At 54.2% G+C, this 24,220-nt stretch overlaps 1 protein-coding gene across 5 annotated transcripts in view; it reads left to right on the plus strand.

Moving 5' to 3' along the window:
• FILIP1 (filamin A interacting protein 1) overlaps positions 1 to 24,220 on the plus strand; it is a 173,559-nt gene that overhangs the window by 94,279 nt on the left and 55,060 nt on the right. For all 5 annotated transcript variants that reach the window (XM_068165157.1, XM_068165156.1, XM_068165159.1 and 2 more), the window contains 2 exons: positions 12,646 to 12,819; positions 16,807 to 16,985. In XM_068165157.1, the coding sequence (XP_068021258.1) occupies positions 12,646 to 12,819; positions 16,807 to 16,985 (353 nt within the window). The remainder of the gene's footprint in view (positions 1 to 12,645; positions 12,820 to 16,806; positions 16,986 to 24,220) is intronic.

The following is a 24,220-nucleotide window of genomic DNA, read 5'->3' on the forward strand; positions in this document are numbered from 1 at the left end:
AGTCCCTCCCCAGCCTTCCTGTAGCCCCCTTCAGATCCTGGAAGGCCACAATGAGGTCACCTGGGAGCCTTCTCTTCTCCAGACTGAACAGCCCCAACTCCTTCAGTCTGTCCTCACAGCAGAGCAGCTCCAGCCCTCTGCTCATCCTCCTGGCCCTTCTCTGAACACTTTCCAGCACCTCCAGATCCCTCTTGCTATAGGGGCTCCAGAGCTGGAGGCAGTACTCCAGGTGGGGTCTCCCCAGAGCTGAGCAGAGGGGGAGAATCACCTCCCTTGCCCTGCTGGCCACACTTCTCCTGATGCAGCCCAGGATCTGGTTGGCTTTGTGGGCTGCAAGTGCAGACTGAGAGCTCCTGGTGAGCTTCTCCTCCCCCAGCACCCCCAAGTCTCTCTCCTCAGGGCTGCTTTCCAGCCAGTCCCTGCCCAGCCTGGAGTTGTGCCTGGGATTGCCTCCACCCAGCTGCAGGACCCTGCCCTTGCTCTTGTTGAACCTCCTGAGGTTGGCTTGTGCCCACCTCTCCAGCCTGTCCAGGTCCCTCTGGATGGATCCCTTCCCTCCAGCTGTCTGCTGCACCACACAGCTTGGTGTCATCAGCAAACCTGCTGAGGGTGCACATGTAAGGATGCATGTGGTGTACATGGGCAGCAGATCCAAATCTGAGCAGGGGAAGACCTGGACAAAGCACTTAGTGCCATGGTTGAGTTGATCAGATGGTGTTGGGTGATAGGTTGGACTGGATGATCTCTGAGGTCTTTTCCAACCGTGATTCTGTGTGTGTCTGTGTGTGTGTGTGAGCTCAGCCATGGGGTTTACCTGGCTGGATGTGGCTGTGGGCAACCTGCTGTAGTGTGAGGTGTGGGGGGTGGAATTGGCTGAGCCTTGAGGTCCCTTCCAGCCCTGACAATGCTATGAGTCTATGAAATCAGATGTGTTTCTTTTGGGTAATATTGAAGTCAGAAGAGAAAGCTGGGACAGGATGCCTTGGTACTGGAGGGAAGAGCACAGAGCAGAGTTAAGAGAATGAGTTTTCCAATGGTGCTTAGCAATACCTCATAGGCTGAGAAGCTGAAGGGCAGCCAGTGTGGAAAGAATAGGTAAAGCCAGAGAGAAGGGCACACAGAGCAGCTTTACAGAAGGGTTTATGGCTGTGGGGTTTTGTTAATTGGGTTGAAATGGGCTGAGATTTTCTGAGCATATCTATTCAAAGTCCCCAAGGGAAGAGCCTTGGAATGTACAGAGCTACAGGGGAAAAGATAAGAGAGGGTTAATGTGAGGAGAGAGAGGTGACTTAAGGAGAATGGAATGAGAGAAAAGAGGTTGGGCAACAGAGGAACAAGAGCTTAAGGGAAGGGGGAATGCATCAGTGATGAATGGAGCCAAGCTAGACTCAGGGAAAAGGGAGATGGAGAAGGCAAGACAATGGGGAGAAAAACGTTATTCACACTGCAGCAAAAGGAGAACCTACAAGAAGTCCTTAAAAGTGTCTGGCATAAGGATTTCAGTCCAAGGAGTTAGAAAACCCTCTCCCCCCTGCCTGCCCCTTCCTTCTTTGTGTTTTTCTGGAGGAGCAGGCTTCTGCAGGACTAAGGCAATGGAGTTAGGACAGGCTTTAGGCCACTAACGATCCTCTCTGTGTTCATTGAGTAATTTACAGCCAGAGATGAATGTTGCTCAGAAGAGTGCTTTAGTTACCCTGTGGCTTGCAATGATTGCTGTGCAAATTGCAGGAGATACCCTGGGAGGTAAGCAAGGCTTGGCTGGCAAGTCCCAGAATCACACAATGTTAGGGCTTGGAAGGGATCTTCAAAGCTCATCCTGCCCAAGCCCCCTGCCACAGCAGGGTCACCCAGAGCAGCTCACACAGCAACACAGCCAGCTGGCCTTGTAGAGGGAGACTCCACACCCCCCCTGGGCAGCCTGAATAGTTCCAGAGGGGCAGACCCCCTGCGCAGCCTGTTCCAGGGGGTCTTAATTAACAGCAAGTGTCAGACAGGAAGGAGCTGGAAGAGCAAAGTGCCCCTTCAGAAATATGAGAGAGAATGATGACAGCCACCTAAGCAGCAGCAGACCCAGCAGAGTGACAGGCCAGCCAAAGCCAGTGCCCAGCCTGCCAGCCAAAGCCAGTGCCCAGCCTGCCAGCCACTCCTCTCAGCCTTCAGGGAAGCAGCCTGGCTCCCATCACTCATTTAGCTTTCCCTCCCATATATAGGAACTACAATTAACTAATCCTCACTGTCAACACAGTTAACACCTTCTGGTGCATTGCTGCTTTTGAGTTTCAGTGGGATCCCTATTTTGCTCCAACACTGGTGAGGTAGAGCCTGCTGGTTTATGAGAGGGGAAGAGAAATACTACTCAAAAGGGATGGTATACCCAAGTATAGTCACATTTTCACCTCCCCCATGAGAACAGGCTGAGAGAGGTGGGGTTGTGCAGTCTGGAGAGGAGAAGGCTCCAAGGAGACCTCATTGTGGCCTTGCAGAACCACAGCATCACAGCATTACTGAGGCTGGAATAGACCTCTGAGATCATCAAGTCCAGCCTGTGACCCCACACCACCACAGTGACCTGACCATGTCACTAATATTGCATGTAGGATAGGATGGGATAGGATAGGATAGGATGGGATAGGATAGGATAGGATAGGATAGGGTAGGATAGGATAGGATAGGATAGGATAGGATAGGATAGGATAGGATAGGATAGGATAGGATAGGATAGGATAGGATAGGATAGGATCTTCAGGGGACTCCAAGAAAGCTGGGGAGGGACTTCTGAGGGTGTCAGGGAGTGATAGGACTGGGGGGGATGGAAAAACAAAACTAGAAGTGGGGAGATGGAGATTGGCTGTGAGGAAGAAGTTGTTCACCAGGAGGGTGGTGAGAGCCTGGCACAGGCTGCCCAGGGAGGTGGTGGAAGCCTCCTGCCTGGAGGTGTTTGCAGCCAGGCTGGAGGTGGCTGTGAGCAACCTGCTGTGGTGTGAGGTGTCCCTGCCCATGGCAGGGGGTTGGGACTGGCTGAGCCTTGAGCTCCCTTCCAGCCCTGACAGTTCTGTGGTTCCATGGTTCTATGGTTGTGCTGTTCAGGCAATCTTCTGCTCCTTCTAAATGAAGGGCAGAGGTGCCATGAACCATGGAGATGATGGCCATCCCCTCAGTAATGAAAGAGGGTTGGAATGATGTGGGTCCCAGAGTAATGATCCTCAATGAAATGTCACTGTCACAGGACAGCTGCAGGCTGCAAACCTCCTTCACAAAGACATTTTAACATCTTTGTTAATACCTGAGCTGGACTAAACAGAGCTACATCCATCTCCTGAGACTAGGGAGCAGGGCCCAACCCCTACCTCACCACAGCCTCCTCTCAGGGAGCTGTAGAGGGCAATGAGGTCTCCCCTCAGCCTCTCCTCCTCCAGACTAAACCCAAACCTCCCAATGGAGTGTCTGGCTTTACAGTCGCTGGGATTCTTGGGAGGGCCTGCAGTGAGCATGTGCCCTGTGTGTCCTCAGGCTGCCCAGTCCCCTGAGTCACCAGCTGCTGGCTGAACACTGCACTTGCAGCTGAGTCTGTTCTGAGGAACTTTGCTGAGCCACTTGTGCCTTTATTAAGTTTGGGTCTCCTGTTCTCCAGCTGAGGATCAGATAAGCCCCTGGGAGCAAAAGAGATTATTCTCCATCCAAAAGGAGCTTTAATGAAAGCAGAAATAAGTCTTTATGTAAGAGCTGGGAGAACATGGGCTGAGGAAGTGTCTTTGTTGTGTTTTCTTTCTTAGGGTTAAAGGCTCCACCTATTGGTTGACTGAAATGAGAGGAAGGTAACATTTCTGCTGTTAGAAATGCTGTGTCCAGCAGCAGCAGGCAGGGATTGTGCCCTGGGGCTCAGCTCTGGGCAGCCCACACCTGGAGCCTTGTGTCCAGCTCTGGGCAGCTGAGTGCCAGAGAGCTGTGGAGGTGCTGGAGCCAGGGCAGAGGAGGGCAAGGAAGCTGGGAAGGGCCTGGAGAAGCAATGTGCTGGAGAGAGGCTGAAGGAGCTGGGGATGGTTAGTGGGCAAGAGAGGAGGCTGAGGGGAGAGCTCCTGGCTGCCTGCAGCTCCCTGCAAGGAGGTTGTGCAGAGGCTGCTGCTGCTCTCTGCTCCCAGGGCATTAGTGAGAGAAGAAGAGGGCAGAGCCTCAAGCTGCCCCTGGGGAGGTTGAGAGTGGAGCTTAGGCACAAGAGTGCTCAGGGCTTGGGATGTGCTGGGCAGGGAGGTGGTGGAGTGCCCAGGGCTGGCTGTGTTTGAAGGTGGTTTGGCTGTGGGGCTGTGGTTTAGGGCTGAGCCTTGCAGAGCAGGGTTGTGGGTTGGACTTGGTGGTCCTGAGGGTCTTTTCCCACCTGGATGTTTCTGTGATTCTGTGGCTTTTGTGATTTGCAATGTTGCAGGCAAGGGAGGATGTGATTCACATGCTGAAGACAGAGGGCTGTGGTTTAGGGCTGAGCCTTGCAGAGTAGGGTTGATGGTTGGGCTTTGAGGAGAAGGCTGAGAGGGATCTGCTCAATGTCTCTCCAGAGCTGAGGGCTGGGGGTCAAGGGGAGGGGGCCAAGCTCTTGTGGATGCTGCACAGCAAGAAGCCAAGGAGCACTGGAGACAAACTTGAGCAGAGAAGGTTTCAGCTGCCCAGGAGGAGAAAGTTCTTTGGGGTGAGGGTGAGGGAGGCCTGGAGCAGGCTGCCCAGAGAGGTTGTGGAGTCTCCTGCTCTGGAGCCTTTCCAACCCCCCCTGGCTGCATTGCTGTGTGGCCTGCCCTGGGTGCTGCTGCTCTGGCAGGGGCTGCACTGGCTGCTCTCTGGAGCTCCCTTCCAACCTCTGGTGTTCTGTGATCCTGTGAAGCATGTAGAGCACATCCCAACATCCAGGTGCCTGTGTGTGCAGTGCCAGTGAGCCCTGGCACTGGTGCTGGCTGCATTGTGGCACTGCAGTTCCATGTGCTGCAGTATCTGCCCCCTGCTTGGGTAATGTTGAGCCAAGCACTCACTCTGCACATGTGGAAAAGCCTGAGAGGGTATCCCAGCCCCTAGTAACTCTGCAAACATCAAGCAGTGTGGAGTTAATCCTTCTCAAGGCCTTGCCATGGGAACTTTCTGGCTGTGGCCCAGACCACAGATAATGAATTATGTCAGTGCAAGGCTCTGGTGGCCTGGTTTCTTCAGGAAGAGAAAAAAAGGTGACATCATCCCTGGAGCTCTCAGGCAATAAAGCAGAACAAAGCTGTGTGGGCAGGAAATAACAGACAGATGTCTTCCAGTGCTCATCTGATCTGGTTTGGAGCTTGCTGGTAGCAGCAATACATTGCTCAGTGCTGCTGGGTCCCTGGCTTGGGCTTTGTAAAGCCTAAGAGGCCAAATGAGTCTCTGATGTAATTCTCCTGGAGCCACTTCAGAGACTTCGTGCCACAGAGGAGCTGCTCTGCCTTCTGCCTCTCCACCACAACTCATTGTAGAAAGACTTTGCTCTGTTACCACTACCAGACTTTGCCCAGGTGGGCAAGAAGGCCAATGGCATCCTGGCCTGCATCAGGAGCAGTGTGGCCAGCAGGAGCAGGGAAGTCATTCTGCCCTGTGCTCAGCACTGCTCAGGCCACACCTGGAGTCCTGTGTCCAGTCCTGGGCTCCTCAGGTTAGGAAAGATGTTGAGCTGCTGGAAGGTGTCCAGAGAAGGGCAACAAAGCTGGGGAGGGGTCTGGATCACAGCCCTGTGAGGAGAGGCTGAGGGAGCTGGGGTTGCTTAGCCTGGAGAAGAGGAGGCTCAGGGGAGACCTTCTTGCTCTCTACGACTCCCTGAAGGGAGGTTGTAGCCAGGTGGGGGTTGGTCTCTTCTCCCAGGCACCCAGCACCAGAACAAGAGGACACAGTCTCAAGTTTGAACACCTCCAGGGATGGGGACTCCACCACCTCCCTGGGCAGCACACCCCAATGGCCAATCTCTCTTGCTGGGAAGAATTTCTTCCTCACATCCAGCCTGAACCTCTCCTGGTGCAGCCTGAGACTGTGTCCTCTTGTTCTGGTGCTGGCTGCCTGGGAGAAGAGACCAATCCCCACCTGGCTACAACCTCCCTTCAGGGAGTTGTACACAGCAAGAAGGTCTCCCCTGCGCCTCCTCTTCTCCAGGCTAAGCAACCCCAGCTCCCTCAGCCTCTCCTCATAGGGCTGTGCTTGAGGCCTCTCCCCAGCCTTGCTGCCCTTCTCTGGACACCTTCAAGAGTCCAAGAGAGGGCCACAAGGATTCTCATGGGACTGCAGCACTGCCTGGGGAGGAGAGGCTGAGAGCCCTGGGGCTGTGCAGTCTGCAGAGGAGAAGGCTGAGAGGGATCTGATCAATGTGTATCAGTAGCTGAGGGCTGGGGGGCAGGAGGCAGGGGACAGGCTCTGCTCACTTGCTCCCTGGGATAGGACAAGGAGCAATGGATGGAAACTGCAGCCCAGGAGGTTCCAGCTCAGCATGAAGAGGAACTTCTGCACTGTGAGGGTCACACAGCACTGGAGCAGGCTGCCCAGAGAGGCTGTGGAGATTCTTTTTCTGGAGACTTTGAAGCCCCATCTGGATGTGTTCTGTGTGCCCTGTGCTGGATTCTCTGCTCCTGCTCTGGCAGGGGGCTTGGACTTGAAGATCTCCAGAGGTCCCTTCCAAGCCCTAACATCCTGTGAACCTGTGAGCCTGCAGTGCAAAAAGCAGTGAGAACATCCTCCTGATCTGCCTTGGAAGGCTGCCTGCACTGTGATGTCTGTTAGCTGTAGGTGAAAGGCTTGTCAAGTCCAGTGGGGTGTAGGAAATCAGCCACTGGTAAGAGCACAATACTCCATGGGGAACCTGTGACCTTCTCTAGTTTGTGAGGCAGCACAGAGCAGCTGTTGCCCTGTAACTGACCTGAACCCCTGTGCCATGCCAGGAACACCACCAGGAGCAGAAGGAAAGGTTCCTGTCTGTGGTTTCATAGCTATTCCTTGCCATTAATCACTGGCAAGAAAGAGAGGACTTCACCAACACTGAACCTCCATGGCTTAGTGCTTCCACTTGTTCAGGCATAAGAAAGTGTCAGGAGAGCTGGGAAAGAAAGAGCCCAAAGCTGGAAAGAGCAGACCCTCCAAAGACCACATGAGTGCACTCCCTGCCAGGCCTGCTCATGCTCCCAACGTTTTAGCACTCCTTTCCACTGCTTGAAGGAACTGTCATCACCTTGTGGATGTGTGTACAGTGCCTTCAGATGGCTCCACAGCTGGAGCTCTGGGGGAAAGGCTTTCTGGTGAGCTGCTCTGGAGTAGAGGCATGCTGTGCATTGGCAGCAAGGCTGCCTGCAAGCAACATTCAGGAGAAGGGTTTAGGAGAGGAGTTTAGGAGAGGAGTTTAGGAGAGGAGTTTAGGAGAGGAGTTTAGGAGAAGAGTTTAGGAGAGGAGTTTAGGAGAGGAGTTTAGGAGAGGAGTTTAGGAGAGGAGTTTAGGAGAGGAGTTTGGGAGAGGAGTTTGGGAGAGGAGTTTAGGAGAGGAGTTTAGGAGAGGAGTTTGGGAGAGGAGTTTAGGAGAGGAGTTTAGGAGAAGAGTTTAGGAGAGGAGTTTAGGAGAAGAGTTTAGGAGAGGAGTTTAGGAGAGGAGTTTAGGAGAGGAGTTTAGGAGAAGAGTTTAGGAGAGGAGTTTAGGAGAGGAGTTTGGGAGAGGAGTTTAGGAGAGGAGTTTAGGAGAAGAGTTTAGGAGAGGAGTTTGGGAGAGGAGTTTAGGAGAGGAGTTTGGGAGAGGAGTTTAGGCATTGGGATAGCTGCCCAGGGAGGTGGTTGGGTGCCCAACCCTGGATGCATTTAAAGGTGGTTTGGATGTGGTGCTTAAGGCTCTGGTTTAGGGGTGAGCCTTTGCAGAGGAGGGTTAATGGTGATCCTGAGGGTCTTTGCCACCCTGGATGTTGCTGTGACTGTGTGAGCTGCTGTGGCAGAGGCCCTTGGGCTGGGTTTTGCCCTCAGCTGGCAGTGCTTGCATCGCCTCCATTCAGCCCCTGGTGAATGCAGCTGGATTCCCCCTCCCCGATTTACATGAAACGAGTTTGCTCAGCTCAGTCTCATTGCCCAGGTGACAAATGGCCTGTGGCAAAAATTCCCCATGTGGTGGGTGCTGAGTTTTGTTAGCAGTCTCACAGGAGAGGCCAAAGACTGTGGGAATGGGGAGACAGGGCTGTAGTAAATCGGCAGGGCAGGGCCCGAGGAGGAAGCAGGTCGGAATGCTGAGCTTGTGTAACAGCCGTTCCATTGACCAAGAGTTTGGTTGCTAGGCTGCCAGTCCCCTTCTCCAAGCAGCACAGCCATGCCATTGTTTCCTAAATGGTTGCAGTTTTATGCAGGGACTTCTTTGCATCCTTTCTGTATCATTTCAGTGTTTCACTGGGCACGTAGGAGAGCGAGGTTTGGGCCTTGGGCCTGTGCTCTGCTCCAGGCAGCCAGCAGAAGAAAGCTCAGCTCCTTTATTCTGCCACAAAGTGTTTCAGGCTAGCCCTGCAAAGAGTGGCCTGAGGTCAGCCTTGCAGGAGGGAGGCTAGGTGCACTCCTGAGCAGTGGGAGGCACTGCAGGAGGGAGGCTAGGTGCACTCCTGAGCAGAGGGAGGCACTGCAGGAGGGTGGCTAGGTGCACTCCTGAGCAGAGGGAGGCATTGCAGGAGGGAGGCTAGGTGCACTCCTGAGCAGAGGGAGGCACTGCAGGAGGGAGGCTAGGTGCACTCCTGAGCAGAGGGAGGCACTGCAGGAGGGAGGCTAGGTGCACTCCTGAGCAGAGGGAGGCATTGCAGGAGGGAGGCTAGGTGCACTCCTGAGCAGAGGGAGGCATTGCAGGAGGGAGGCTAGGTGCACTCCTGAGCAGAGGGAGGCACTGCAGGAGGGAGGCTAGGTGCACTCCTGAGCAGAGGGAGGCATTGCAGGAGGGTGGCTAGGTGCACTCCTGAGCAGAGGGAGGCATTGCAGGAGGGAGGCTAGGTGCACTCCTGAGCAGTGGGAGGCATTGCAGGAGGGAGGCTAGGTGCACTCCTGAGCAGTGGGAGGCACTGCAGGAGGGAGGCTAGGTGCACTCCTGAGCAGTGGGAGGCATTGCAGGAGGGAGGCTAGGTGCACTCCTGAGCAGTGGGAGGCACTGCAGGAGGGAGGCTAGGTGCACTCCTGAGCAGTGGGAGGCACTGCAGGAGGGAGGCTAGGTGCACTCCTGAGCAGAGGGAGGCATTGCAGGAGGGAGGCTAGGTGCACTCCTGAGCAGTGGGAGGCACTGCAGGAGGGAGGCTAGGTGCACTCCTGAGCAGAGGGAGGCATTGCAGGAGGGTGGCTAGGTGCACTCCTGAGCAGAGGGAGGCTCTGTCTTGTGTTTCCCAGGTAGAAATGCAGGTGGTAGCAGAGAACAGAACAGAACAGAACAGAACAGAACAGAATAGAATAGAATAGAATAGAATAGAATAGAATAGAATAGAATAGAATAGAATAGAATAGAATAGAATAGAATAGAATAAGCCAGGTTGGAAGAGACCTTCAAGATCATGGTGTCCAACCCATCACCCAACACCACCTAATCAACTAACCCATGGCACCAAGCACCCCATCAAGTCTCCTCCCGAGGTAAAAGCAGGCTCTTCACCAGTCTGTTTTCAGTGTGCCTCCTGTCTACAGAATCAGGTACTTGGGGTCACTTCATTAACAGAAAGCTCTGCTTACTTGCAAGAACCCACACTGTCAACATCAACACAGAGGGAAAGTTCTCTTGGAGTTTCCTGCAGGACAGTTCCAGTTATGGAAACCCAAAGCCCTCTTCCAAGTAAATTCCTGCATTTTCTGCATTCTCTGTCTTGACTCTGAAGAGCTTCTTGACTAATTGCAGCCCTCTGGACTGAGGCAAATCAGTCCCATTGTGCTGCAAGCGTTTGCAGTATGTGGTCTTCCCCTGCCTGAACGCTCCCTCTCATCAGAGCACCAGCAGCACAAAAAGACAGGGCTTGAGAGATGGCTTTCCTCTGCCAAGCACTCTGCTCCTTCTCCCCCAACAGCCAACAGCTTTCCTCTGGGAGTTACACACGAGTTTACTCCCAATCTGAAATCTCTTCCATGTGTTCCTCTGATTTATGCTCTGTGCTTTGAGACAAGAGCAGCACCTACAGCAGAGGTCCATCAATAGAAGCAGCTTGCCTGTAGGGTTCCTTCTTCTTATGGGGACCTCCCACTTTGAGCCTCTTTTGTGCCTTTCCAAGCACATGCATTCAGTAGCCCAAGTGTTCCTCTGCAGGGTTGTTCTGACTTGGTTCCTCAAAATGCTCTTCCAGTGGTACCAGTGGAAATCAGCCATGGGGAGGAAGCACAAACTGCACAGGCCTGCTCTTTCAGCTCCTTCCTGGTACACCTTGGTGCCATGGTTCAGTTGATCAGATGGTGCTGGGTGATAGGTTGGACTCAGTGATCTCAAAGGTCTCTTCCAACCTGGTTCATTCCATTCTATTCTATTCCTCCTCTCCTCTCCTCTCCTCTCCTCTCCTCTCCTCTCCTCTCCTCTCCTCTCCTCTCCTCTCCTCTCCTCTCCTCTCCTCTCCTCTCCTCTCCTCTCCTCTCCTCTCCTCTCCTCTCCTCTCCTCTCCTCTCCTCTCCTCTCCTCTCCTCTCCTCTCCTCTCCTCTCCTCTCCTCTCCTCTCCTCTCCTCTCCTCTCCTCTCCTCTCCTCGAGTCTCCTCTCCTCGAGTCTCCTCTCCTCTCCTCGAGTCTCCTCTCCTCGAGTCTCCTCTCCTCGAGTCTCCTCTCCTCTCCTCTCCTCTCCTCTCCTCTCCTCTCCTCTCCTCGAGTCTCCTCTCCTCGAGTCTCCTCTCCTCGAGTCTCCTCTCCTCGAGTCTCCTCTCCTCTCCTCGAGTCTCCTCTCCTCTCCTCTCCTCTCCTCTCCTCGAGTCTCCTCTCCTCTCCTCTCCTCTCCTCTCCTCTCCTCTCCTCTCCTCTCCTCTCCTCTCCTCTCCTCTCCTCTCCTCTCCTCTCCTCTCCTCTCCTCTCCTCTCCTCTCCTCGAGTCTCCTCTCCTCTCCTCTCCTCTCCTCTCCTCTCCTCTCCTCTCCTCTCCTCTCCTCTCCTCTCCTCTCCTCGAGTCTCCTCTCCTCGAGTCTCCTCTCCTCTCCTCGAGTCTCCTCTCCTCGAGTCTCCTCTCCTCTCCTCGAGTCTCCTCTCCTCTCCTCTCCTCAGTTTATTACTACCACAAAGGCCCTTTTGTAGTGAAGTTCTTCCTAACACCCCAAGGGGGTCTTTGTTAGGTTGCTTCTCCCAAACTGCTGCCATAATTCTGTTGATAAAGATAACTTAGTGAATTACCTGACAGCCTTGAAAAGATAATGATAGGAGCAATGGGCAAGGCCAGAAAGAGCAGAGGACACTTTCCACCCTCCTGCAATACAGGCCTTGAGTGCTTGCATGGTGAGGGGTGCCCAAGAAAGGGGCAGGGGAGAGGGGAGCTGCCTGTGCCCTGGGGATGCTGCCACCCAGCCTGGCTTTGGGATGCAGGGAGGGGGCTTCAGAACCAAGTGTGCCACCACTTCCTTGTGAAGGTGAAGCAGTGGAGAAGGGTTTCCTTTAAAGCTCTGAGCTGAGATTGAGCGTCTTCTTTCCTGCTTGGGGTAGAAGTTCCTCCATTGAGCATCACCCACTCCCCTGGCTCAGCTCCCTCTGGCTCTGGGTGGACTCAAACCCACAGCTTCCAGGAATGTTAATTAGCTGGTAAGCCATAAGCTGTCTCAGGGGCTCTGATTCCCTCCTGCTAAAGCTGCTCTGCTGTAATTCTCACTGACTGAAGATTCATGAAGTTGGAGGGAAAGTTTGGATGGCAGTGCAGAACTGCAGAGGGCTGGGACCCTGGCTGGCCACAGTGGGGTCTGGTCCCTCCATCAGCTCTTCCTGTGTGAAATAGCCATGGCAGGGACTGGAAGGCAGCTTTTTGCTTTCCCAAGTTGAGTCACCAAGCCTGAGTTGTCTCTGTTTGCTCTACCTGGCCCTGTCAGTGTTTAATTATGTCACCCAGGGCCTGACAGCTTCAACAGGAAAGAAGAAACTCATCTTCCTCCCCTCCAGCAGGGAGGGGATTGTCCCCTGGCACTCAGCTCTGGGCAGCCCACACCTGGAGCCTTGTGTCCAGTGTTGGGCAGCTCAGTGCCAGAGAGCTGTGGAGGTGCTGGAGCCAGGGCAGAGGAGGGCAAGGAAGCTGGGAAGGGCCTGGAGAAGCAATGTGCTGGAGAGAGGCTGAAGGAGCTGGGGATGGTTAGTGGGCAAGAGAGGAGGCTGAGGGGAGAGCTCCTGGCTGCCTGCAGCTCCCTGCAAGGAGGCTGTGCAGAGGCTGCTGCTGCTCTCTGCTCCCAGGGCATTAGTGAGAGAAGAAGAGGGCAGAGCCTCAAGCTGCCCCTGGGGAGGTTGAGAGTGGAGCTTAGGCACAAGAGTGCTCAGGGCTTGGGATGTGCTGGGCAGGGAGGTGGTGGAGTGCCCAGGGCTGGCTGTGTTTGAAGGTGGTTTGGCTGTGGGGCTGTGGTTCAGGGCTGAGCCTTGCAGAGCAGGGTTGTGGGTTGGACTTGGTGATCCTGAGGGTCTTTTCCCACCTGGATGTTTCTGTGATTCTGTGGCTTTTGTGATTTGCAATGTTGCAGGCCAGGGAGGATGTGATTCACATGCTGAAGACAGAGAAGACCAAACCTGAAGCTTTGGAGGCTCACTATGGCTCTGCCACCCCGGAGAACGTGCTCCGGGTGCTGCACAGGGATGCCATCCTTGCCCAGGAGAAGTCTCTAGGGGAAGATGTCTATGAGAAACCAATTTCAGAGGTAAGAATGCCTTGGTTTGCATCTTCTGTCTGTGCAGGAGGCATCCAGGCCGGAAGTGAGACTCCACATGTGTAAGGCAGCACGTGCACCAATCACCGCAAACCAAACAGGGATGGAAGATTCCTGCTGGCTCAATGCAGAATGAATTGAAAGCAAACTCTCTGGGTTTGAACACACACTAGGAGGAGCTTTGAGCCTCCTTGGAGTTGGTGCTGTTAAGCAAGAACAAAATCTTTGGGTGTTCCAGTTCTGGTCCTGAAATTCCTGTCAGTTACAGGCTCCAACTTCTACAGCTCACAGCACTGATAAGCCCTCACTGGTTTCCTTGGCATACAGAACCCCTCTCATGTGGGTAGTGTCTTGGTGTAAGGAGCAGACAGAAATGATTCTACTCCCAAAGGAAGTGAAATAAAGAGGCTCTCATTGCACTGGAGAGAAATGCAGAGATGGTGTTCAAAAGCACACAGGAAAGCACAGCACACAAGGATCCTGAACACCTCATACAGATACAGGATGCATGAAACCCCCTCAGAAAACCTTCCCCCCAGCCAGGGTAAATCACTAACCTCAGCTGCTTCTTTTCTCCCAGCCTGGGCTTTAACAAACACCTCCAGGCAGGAGGCTTCCACCACCTCCCTGGGCAGCCTGTGCCAGGCTCTCACCACCCTCCTGGGGAACAACTTCTTCCTCACAGCCAATCTCAATCTACCCAATTCTAGTTTTGCTCCATCCCCCCCAGTCCTATCCCTCCCTGACACCCTCACAAGTCCCTCCCCAGCTTTCTTGGAGCCCCCTTCAGATCCTGGAAGGCCACAATTAGGTCTGCTGGGAGCCTTCTCCTCTCCAGCCTGCACAACCCCAACTCCCTCAGTCTGTGCTCACAGCAGAGCAGCTCCAGCCCTCTGCTCCTCTTCCTGGCCCTTCTCTGGACACCTTCCAGCACCTCCAGATCCTTCCTGGCACAGAGGCTCCAGAGCTGGCCCCAGAGCTGCAGCTGTGGTCTCAGCAGAGTGGAGCAGAGGGGCAGAATCCCCTCCCTGGCCCTGCTGGCTCTGCTTCTCTTCAGCTCTAGGACTGCAGAGTCAGTTCAGCCCCTAAAGCACACCTGCAGGACTTGATCCCTTGCTTTAAAATCTAAGCAATAAATGAATGTAGAACAGACCTGGGCATGTCTGAGACCACTTGGAGTGCCAAGATAAGCAGGCACTGCTCACAGTTAGTTTCAGAGCAGTCCAGGGCATGTCTGTCCAAATCTTCATAGTTCCTCCTATTCAGAACATTAATTCTTTATCAGCAGGAGCTGTGTCAAAGCTGAAGCATCATCATGATGCAGATTCTCCTTGAAGCAGCCTGGAATGTTGGGATGGTAGCAAATGAGGAAAGCCAAGCTCAGCATGTGGGGGCACACACGAAATCCTGCCAAGCAGGATTCAAAGAGCTTAGCACAGCTCTTACCTAAAGCTGATCATTTGATGGGGACCTCAGTGCAAAACTCCTGTCATGCTTAGTGCCACAGGGGTTATGGTAGAGCTCAAACAGGAGGGTGATAACATTTCCTAAGTGCAAAAGGTGAACCCAGCCCAGCTCCTTCATGAAATGCAGTGGCTGATTTACTTGGACTGCTGTGGTTACCTTCTGGAGAGCAAATCATCAGGGCCCTCCTGCTCTCTTGTTTCCCTCAGCTTCCTCAAACTGCAATGCCTGCTGCAGCCAAGGCCAAGGAAGATGTGATTCCTGCAGAGTAAAGGCTGGGGGTGGGCAGAGCAGGCTCTGCCAGCTGCTGTGCCAGGGCCAGGCAAGCAGAGAAGTGGCAGGGCTGCAGGCTGCTTCAAGAGGGAGGAGGATGGAGTTTGCCATCTGCTCCTAAAACCCAGTGAAAGGAGCAAGGTGAATAGCTGCAGTGGCTTGGCAGTGCCCTGGCAACTTTTCAGACCTTAATGCTCCTCTGAATAATAATTGGCTTGTGAAATGAATGTACAAAATCAAACTAACTGAAACCAAAAACAGAGGGGGAAAAAAGGGAAGAAATTACTGTTGAGCAGCAGGCTGGGGGAAAACCTCCATGGGGGGAGAGATTCCTTGGACAGTGAGGGTGCCAGAGCCCTGCAGCAGGCTGCCCAGAGAGGTCTCCTGCTGTGGAGCCTTTCCAACCCCCCCTGGCTGCATTGCTGTGCAGACTCCCCTGGGTGATGCTGCTGTGGCAGGGGGGTTGGAGTGGATGCTCTCTGGAGCTCCCTTCCAAGCTCTGATGTTCTGTGGTTCTGTGAAAACCCTCAGACTTCACATGAATTGTGTTGGTAGTGCCAGACTGCCCTGTGCTGCATCTAAACACTCCAGATTTTGTTAAGCCAGCTGCCAATGTTGAAGGTGCACAGCTCAGATCTCAGCCTTGAGCTTCCACCTTGTGCTGCACCTGCAAGTGTCCAGTCCCCAGACAGCTGTGTGTGTGCAGGCTGCCAGGCTCTGAGGGCACGTAGAGCTGCCCTGGTGTGGCTACAGCTTTTCCCAGCTGAGATCACAGAATCCACCAGGCTGGAAGAGACCTCCCAGATCACCAAGTCCAACTGATCACCCAGCCCTAACTCATCAACCAGACCATGGCACTGAGTGCCTCATCCAGGCTTTCCCTAAACACCTCCAGGGATGTTGACCCCAGCCCCTCCCTGGGCAGCACATTCCCATGATGAGAGTTTGCACAGTGCTGCAGCAGAGGGGAATCTCTGCCCTGCAGCAGTATGATTTCCTATGCTAACACTACAAGTTCTGGCCCTGGAGGAACTTTCTGTCCTTTGCCAATGTTTCTTGCAAACATGCCATCCAAATAAAGCATTACTGTTACAGGGCAGTCACTCTTCTTTCTAGTCACTAGGCATGAGATGATGGGACTCACATAGCCCAAGCAGGGGGGTTGGAACTAGGTGATCCTTGTGGTCCCTTCCAACCCTGACTGATACTATGATACTATGATACTATGGTGTGGGTTAATAAAGCAGATGAAGAAAGCAAGGAAAGCTTTAAAGCATCCAGTGGTTTTCATCCAGTGTGTCCAGTTCTGGGCTCCTCAATGTAAGAAGGACACTGAGACACTTGAACATGTCCAGAGGAGGGCAACAAGGCTGGGGAGGGGTCTGGAGCACAGCCCTGTGAGGAGAGGCTGAGGGAGCTGGGGTTGCTTAGCCTGGAGAAGAGGAGGCTCAGGGGAGACCTTCTTGCTCTCTCCAACTCCCTGAAGGGAGGTTGTAGCCAGGTGGGGGTTGGTCTCTTCTCCCAGGCAGCCAGCACCAGAACAAGAGGACACAGTCTCAGGCTGTGCCAGGGGAGGTTTAGGCTGGAGGTGAGGAGAAAGTTCTTCCCAGCAAGAGAGATTGGCCCTTGGGATGTGCTGCCCAGGGAGGTGGTGGAGTCACCATCCCTGGAGGTGCTCAAGAATGACTGACAGACTGAAGGAGTTGGGGCTGTTCAGTCTGGAGAAGAGAAGGCTCCCAGGTTACCTCATTGTGGCCTTCCAGGATCTGAAGGGGGCTACAAGAAGGCTGGGGAGGGACTGCTCAGGATCTCAGGCAGTGATAGGACTAGGGGGAATGGAATGAAGCTGGAGGTGGGGAGATTCAGGCTGGAGGGGAGGAGGAAGTTCTTCCCCATGAGAGTGGTGAAGCCCTGGAATGGGTTGTCCAGGGAGGTGGTTGGGGCCCTGTCCCTGGAGGTGTTTAAGGCCAGGCTGGCTGAGGCTCTGGCCAGGCTGATCTAGTGTGGGGTGTCCCTGCCCATGGCAGGGGGGTTGGAACTGGATGATCCTTGTGGTCCCTTCCAACCCTCACTGACACTATGACACTATGATACTATGAATGGCTTGGATGTGGCACTCGGAGCCATGGTTTAGTTGTCAGGAAGTGTCAGGTCTTAGGTGATAGGTTGGACTTGATGACCTCTGAGGTCTTTTCCAAGCTGGTTGATTCTCTGGTGCTGCCCTCCCCTCCTACCCTGCAGCTGGACAGGCTTGAGGAAAAGCAGAAGGAGACGTACCGGCGCATGCTGGAGCAGCTGCTGCTGGCGGAGAAGTGCCACCGCCGCACGGTCTACGAGCTGGAGAATGAGAAACACAAGCACACAGACTACATGAACAAGAGTGATGACTTCACCAACCTCTTGGAGCAGGAGCGGGAGAGGTGAGTGCCTGCCCTGGTGCGAAGAGCACCGCCGCGGTCCCCGCGCTCGGCGGCTCAGCAGCGCCGCGCTCTGGCGCTTGCCGTCTGCGCAGGGCACAGAGCTCCTCTGAGGAGCACTTGGCCTGGGGGTGCTGGTCAGTGGTAGGCTGAACATGAGCCTGCAGTGTGCCCAGGCAGCCAGGAGGGCCAATGGCATCCTGGCCTGCATCAGGAACAGTGTGGCCAGCAGGAGCAGGGAGGTCATTCTGCCCCTGTACACTGCACTGGTTAGGCCACACCTTGAGTCCTGTGTCCAGTTCTGGGCCCCTCAGGTTAGGAAGGAGGTTGACTTGCTGGAAGGTGTCCAGAGAAGGGCAACAAAGCTGGGGAGGGGTCTGGAGCACAGCCCTGTGAGGAGAGGCTGAGGGAGCTGGGGTTGCTTAGCCTGGAGAAGAGGAGGCTCAGGGGAGACCTTCTTGCTCTCTACAGCTACCTGAAGGGAGGTTGTAGACAGGCAGAGGTTGGTCTCTTCTCCCAGGCAGCCAGCACCAGAACAAGAGGACACAGTCTCAGGCTGCGCCAGGGGAGGTTTAGGCTGGAGGTTAGGAAGAAGTTCTACACAGAGAGAGTGATTGCCCATTGGAATGGGCTGCCTGGGGAGGTGGTGGAGTCCCCATCCCTGGAGGTGTTCAGGAGGAGACTTGCTGGGGTGCTTGGTGCCATGGGTTAGTTGGTTAGGTGGTGTTGGATTGGTTGATGGATTGGATGTGATGATCTTGAAGGTCTCTTCCAACCTGGTCTGGTCTATTCTATTCTATTCTATTCTATTCTATTCTATTCTATTCTAAATGTCAATTAGCTCTTTAGGAAGTACCTTGCTGCACAAGTCTGGGGCAGGAGGAGCACTACTGAGTGCTCCTGGAGTGTGTGCTTGAATCAAAAAAGGGAATTAGTTTGGAATTATTCAGGCCAGGGTTGGGTTCACCTCTTGGGAGCTTTGGATCAGATGTTCTCCATGCTGGCTGTGGTTGGGGCTGGCTTGCTTAGCTAAGCACCAGGCTTGTGAAGGGCAGGGCACTCTTGGTCACAGCAGGAGGACAGAGTAGGAGAACCTACAGAGAGTCCAAGGAAGAGCCACAAGGAGGATTAGGGGACTTGAGCATCTCTCCTATGAAGTGAGACTGAGAGCCCTGGGGCTGTTTAGCCTGGAGAGGAGAAGGCTGAGAGGGATCTGCTCAATGTCTCTCAAGAGCTGAGGGCTGGGGCTCAAGGGGAGGGGGCCAAGCTCTTGTGGGTGCTGCACAGCAGGAAGCCAAGGAGCACTGGAGACAAACTTGAGCAGAGAAGGTTTCAGCATGAGGAGAAACTTTGCAGTGAGTGTGCCAGAGCCCTGGAGCAGGCTGCCCAGAGAGGTTGTGGAGTCTCCTGCTCTGGAGCCTTTCCAACCCCCCCTGGCTGCATTGCTGTGTGGCCTGCCCTGGGTGCTGCTGCTCTGGCAGGGGCTGCACTGGATGCTCTCTGCAGCTCCCTTCCAACCTCTAACATTCTACAATTCTATGATTCTGTGAACTTGTGTGACCTACCCTAGGTGCTCTGGCAGGGGGGTTGGACTGGATGATCTCTGGAGGTCCCTTCCAGCCCCTAATGTTCTGTGAACCATGCTTTAGTGGACATGGTGGTGTCAGGTCAATAGTTGGACTCAATGATCTTAGAGGTCTTTTCCAACTGAAATGATCCTGTGATGCTATGATTAGGATGTTGGCATACAAGAGGTGGAGGCTTTGCCATGCCCTTTGCATTCAGGCTTGCAAAGTCCCAAACCCTTGGCATGGTTTCTCCCAGTTTTGAAGGTGCATGCCTCAGGCAAGAGCCATGCTCCCCTGGCAGGAAACATTTTCATGTGTTGTAAAACATTCCCAGCCAGCCAGCAGGGTGCTGTCTCCACTGTTTGTCTCACAGGCTCCAGTTCTTCTCTTTTTCCTTCCAGTGTTTGTCCTTCTTGTGGGAGGAATTTGTTCTCTGGGTGTCTAAGGACAGAAAGAGCACCTACCCTTGTGCTTGTGCCACAGGGGTTTGTGTGGCAGGTCTGTGTGCACAGCCCTCAGCTTTCCCCTGGTTAGCAGCATGATTTGGGGCTGGGTTAGGTGTCTCCTGCTGCTTCCTCATCTCCACCTTACCCTTTGATAAGCTTCCTCTGACCCTGGTCCATCAAACTCCCACTCTAGGAGCTTCCTCTGACTCTGGTCCATCAAACTCCCACTCTAGGAGCTTCCTCTGACCCTGGTCCATCAAACCCCCACAGTGATTGCTCTCTCCTGCACATGGGATCCCCATGGGAACCCAGGCTCTTGAGTGCTGTGTGTGGCTGGGGCCATCTAGCCTCTGCTCTGGCTGCCTGGGCAGTGTAGGGGCAGAGGGAGACCATTGCTCTCCAGCTGCCAGGACTCAGCAGGCAGAGTCCAGGCACTGCTTGCTTGCCCAAATAGTCACAGCTCTGAAATCTGCCCAAAGGGGCTGGCTGAGGGCATCAGCTAGGAGCACAGCAGCAGCTTCAAGCAGTTAGCTGTAGTGCCTCACTCCACCCCTCAAGGCAGCACTGCTGTGCAGTCACCAAGGGGCAGTCTGCTTTAATCCCCCTGGGAGAGAGATGTGATCAGCTCTTCAGTGCCATTTATTCTTGTGGCAAGTGGAGTTGTTAGTGACAGAAGTGGACAAGACCCAGAGCCCTGGGTGACCACTCCACACCAGCAGGGGTCTGACACAGCAGAGCACTCCAGGGCTGACTTTTATCTTTATATTACAGTCAAGGTGGGGGTTGGTCTCTTCTCCCAGGCAGCCAGAACCAGAACAAGAGGACACAGTCTCAAGCTGTGCCAGGGGAGGTTTAGGCTGGGTGTGAGGAAGAAATTCTTCCCAGCAAGAGAGATTGGCCATTGGGATGTGCTGCCCAGGGAGGTGGTGGAGTCCCCATCCCTGGAGGTGTTCAGGAAGAGCCTGGCTGAGACACTTGGTGCCATGGTTTAGTTGATGAGATGGTGTTGGGTGATAGGTTGGACTGGATGATCTTGAAGGTCTTCTCCAACCTGGTTCATTCTGTATTCTGTATTCTGTATTCCACCCTGGGTGAAGAACAAGCACTCAGCCTCCATTTTTCACCCTGAAGTTTTCATGCTCATCCCCAGCTTTAGCCTGAAGCTAATCCACAGTGTGGGGGCTTGGTTAAAACAAAACTGCACTAAAAAGAAAAGCTTTGAGAAAAGTGCCCCAGGCAAGCTCAAAGCAGAAATGCTTCTGAGGAAGCCACAGTCTGGTGGCAGCCATCTGCAAGGAGCCAGGAGCTGAACTGCGTGGTGCATTTCCTGAGCTCAGCTCAGCTCCAGCGTTGAGCAAGTGGCACAGGAGCTACAGTGAGCATGTTTCCTGGTTGAGCAGCTGCTGGGTTTCTGTCCTCTGTTTTCCTGGGGTTGACTGCAAAACTCTAAAGGACAAAGATGCTTCTGCATCTCAGCAAGATGACTCTCTTAGCAGAAAATAATAATAGCACACTGTGCTGGGTCAGGAACTGGCTGGAGGCTGAGCCCAGAGAGTGGTGGTGAATGGTGCCACAGCCAGCTGGCAGCCAGGCACCAGTGGTGTGCCCCAGGGAGCAGTGCTGGGCCCTGTGCTCTTTAACATCTTCATTGATGATCTGGATGAGGGCATTGAGTCCATCAGCAGTAAGTTTGCTGATGACACCAAGCTGGGGACAGGAGTTGATCTGCTGGAGGGTAGAGAGGCTCTGCAGAGGGACCTGGACAGGCTGGGCAGATGGGCAGAGGCCAAGGGCAGGAGATTGAACACATCCAAGTGCCAGGTGCTGCACATTGGCCACAGCAACCCCAGGCAGTGCTACAGGCTGGGGTCAGAGTGGCTGAGAGCAGCCAGGCAGAGAGGGACCTGGGGCTGCTGGTTGATGGTAGGCTGAACATGAGCCTGCAGTGTGCCCAGGCGGCCAAGAGGGCCAATGGCATCCTGGCCTGCATCAGGAACAGTGTGGCCAGCAGGAACAGGGAGGTCATTGTGCCCCTGTACACTGCACTGGTTAGGCCACACCTTGAGTCCTGTGTCCAGTTCTGGGCTCCTCAGTTTAGGAAGGAGGTTGACTTGCTGGAACAAGTCCAGAGAATGGCAACAAAGCTGGGGAGGGGTTTGGAACACAGCCCTGTGAGGAGAGGCTGAGGGAGCTGGGGCTGCTTAGCCTGGAGGAGACTCAGGGGAGACCTCATTGCTCTCTACAACTCCCTGCAGGGAGGTTGTAGCCAGGTGGGGGTTGGTCTCTTCTCCCAGGCAGCCAACACCCCTGGGCAGCCTCTTCCAAGCTTCTCTCACCTTCACAGGGAATAAATTTCTCCTTGTGTTTCCATGGAGGATTAAGGGACTTGAGCATCTCCCCTGGGAAGAGACTGAGAGCCCTGGGGCTGTTTAGCCTGGAGAGGAGAAGGCTGAGAGGGATCTGCTCAATGTCTCTCAAGAGCTGAGGGCTGGGGGTCAAGGGGAGGGGGCCAAGCTCTTGTGGGTGCTGCACAGCAAGAAGCCAAGGAGCACTGGAGACAAACTTGAGCAGAGAAGGTTTCAGCTCAACAGGAGGAGAAACTTCTTTGGGGTGAGGGTGAGGGAGGCCTGGAGCAGGCTGCCCAGAGAGGTTGTGGAGTCTCCTGCTCTGGAGCCTTTCCAACCCCCTCTGGCTGCATTGCTGTGCAGACTCCCCTGGGTGCTGCTGCTCTGGCAGGGGGGTTGGACTGGATGCTCTCACTGAGGTCCCTTCCAGCCTCCAGTGTACTGTGGTACTGTGATACTTCCCAGGGAAGCCCCACAGTGGCAATCAGCAGTGGGTTTTTGTCACAAAGAAAGAGCTTGTAGTGGAAATAGGAAGTTGCCATGGGGTAAAACTCCCACACTCAGTCTGCACACTGGGACAAAGAGCAGACCTGCCCAAAGGCATTTCTGTGCCTGCAGAGGCACTCTTCTTTTAGAAGTACCCTTGTATATGTGTGTGTGTGTGCATATTCAGGCTGGAGGGGAGGAGGAAGTTCTTCCCCATGAGAGTGGTGAAGCCCTGGAATGGGTTGTGCAGGGAGGTGGTTGGGGCCCTGTCCCTGGAGGTGTTTAAGCCCAGGCTGGCTGAGGCTCTGGCCAGGCTGATGTAGTGTGGGGTGTCCCTGCCCATGGCAGGGGGGTTGGAAGTAGCTGATCCTTGTGGTCCCTTCCAACCCTGACTGATACTGTGATAAATTGCTCTGTTGTGCTGCTTTGAGGCCTGAGGGTTACTTATTAGGAGCTGAAGAGACTTACAGTCTGCAGTACAAAGAAAAGGACCATGGAGGTGAGCTTTGCCTGGCTGCCTCTCTGCTGTGCTCACAGCTAACCAGACAAGGGGAGCTGGAGGAAGAACAGTCCTGTGGGACAGGCATCTCCCAGCACTCTCCTGCAATGAGAGCAGCAATCATTTCTCTCCTGGATCTAAGTCACTTAAGTAATTCCTTTTCCTTACTGCCTTTTATCAACCTTGCCTCAGCATTGTTCTCCACAGCAGCTTCCAGAGGCCACATCTGCCTTTGCTGCCCTGTGGAAGTTTAATCAAGATTAAAAAGGGAAAACCTGTAAGAGCAGAAATGTGCCTTGGTTCTGGTGGGTTTCTAGAGCTCTCTTGGTGTGTTTACTTGGGCATATTCTTTTACTTGCACTCTCTCTAGACACACATTGTCTCTGTATTTCTCTTGCTTAGGCTATCTCTGAGCTTTCTCTCACATCTGTTATCTCTAATCCATCCACAACAACATGAGGGAGCTGGGGTTGTTCAGCCTGGAGAAGAGGAGGCTCTGGGGAGACCTAAGAGCAGCCTGCCAGGACCTGAAGGGGGCTACAAGAAGGCTGCAGAGAGACTGTTGGCAAAGGCCTGCAGGGACAGGACCAGGGCCAATGGCTTCAAAGCAGAGCAGAGCAGATTGAGACTGGATGTTAGGAACAGGTTCTGCACACTGGCACAGGTTGCCCAGGGAGGTGGTTGGGGACCCATCCCTGGAGATATTCAAGGTAAGACTTAACAAGGCCCTGGGCAACCTGATCTAGTTGAGGATGTCCCTGCTGAGTGCAGGGAGGTCAGCCTGGATGAGCTTTGGAGGTCCCTTCAACCCAGACCACTCCATGATTCTGTGGTATGGAAGCCGACAGCCCCTGTGAGGGACTGACTCTCAGATCAGCTTTACATGGGAAAGAAGTAACAGGAAAAGAAGATCTGTCAGGAATAACTGTGCATGAAAAGTATAAAAAAGAGGAAGTGTACATAGGGATATTCAAAGTGCAGCCAGCCAGGAGGTGTGCATGGAGAAAGCTGGAGAGCCTGGCTGTTGGTGTTGGCTCTGTGACACCAGGCAGAGCTGAGCTGAAGAAAGGCTGTGGAAAGGGTTGCCATGCTGCAGGAAAAGACTAATGACAGCCAGAGATGGAAGAGTTCTGGTACTCAGGGGAAGGTGCTTCTGCAGAGGTGGCATAACAATACCTAAAGGAATAAGTGTTCTGGAAGTTAGGAAGAGGATTCCCTGCTTTTGCCACCTGACCACATTTCCCCCTTCTCACCCTTGCCCACATCATCTGCTGTTCCTGCCACACCAAGCTGTCCTCAAGCATCTCCTATCCCTGGGACTGCAACAGTAGCCATCTGCTGTGCTCTGCTGAGGCCACATCTGAATACTGTGTCCAGTGCTGGGCCCCTCAGGGCAAGAAGGACCTCAGGGAGCTGCTGGAGAGAGTCCATGCCAGAGGCACAAAGATGCTGCAGGCAGTGGAACATCTTCCTTACAAGGAGAACCTGAGGGGACTGAGGGCTCTGGAGCTTGGCTTGGAGGAGCCTGAGAGGTGAGCTGCTGGCTGGGGCTAAAGCTGTGCAGGGGCAGTGCCCAGAGGCTGGAGCCTGAGAGGTGAGCTGCTGGCTGGAGCTAAAGCTGTGCAGGGGCAGTGCCCAGAGGCTGGAGCCTGAGAGGTGAGCTGCTGGCTGGAGCTAAAGCTGTGCAGGGGCAGTGCCCAGAGGCTGGAGCCTGAGAGGTGAGCTGCTGGCTGGGGCTAAAGCTGTGCAGGGGCAGTGCCCAGAGGCTGGAGCCTGAGAGGTGAGCTCCTGGCTGGGGCTAAAGCTGTGCAGGGGCAGTGCCCAGAGGCTGGAGCCTGAGAGGTGAGCTCCTGGCTGGGGCTAAAGCTGTGCAGGGGCAGTGCCCAGAGGCTGG

This window comes from Melanerpes formicivorus, unplaced genomic scaffold (genome assembly GCF_026170545.1).
Source record: "Melanerpes formicivorus ecotype bairdi unplaced genomic scaffold, bMelFor1.0.p_v2 SCAF_85, whole genome shotgun sequence".
NCBI classification, from domain to species: Eukaryota; Metazoa; Chordata; class Aves; order Piciformes; family Picidae; genus Melanerpes; species Melanerpes formicivorus.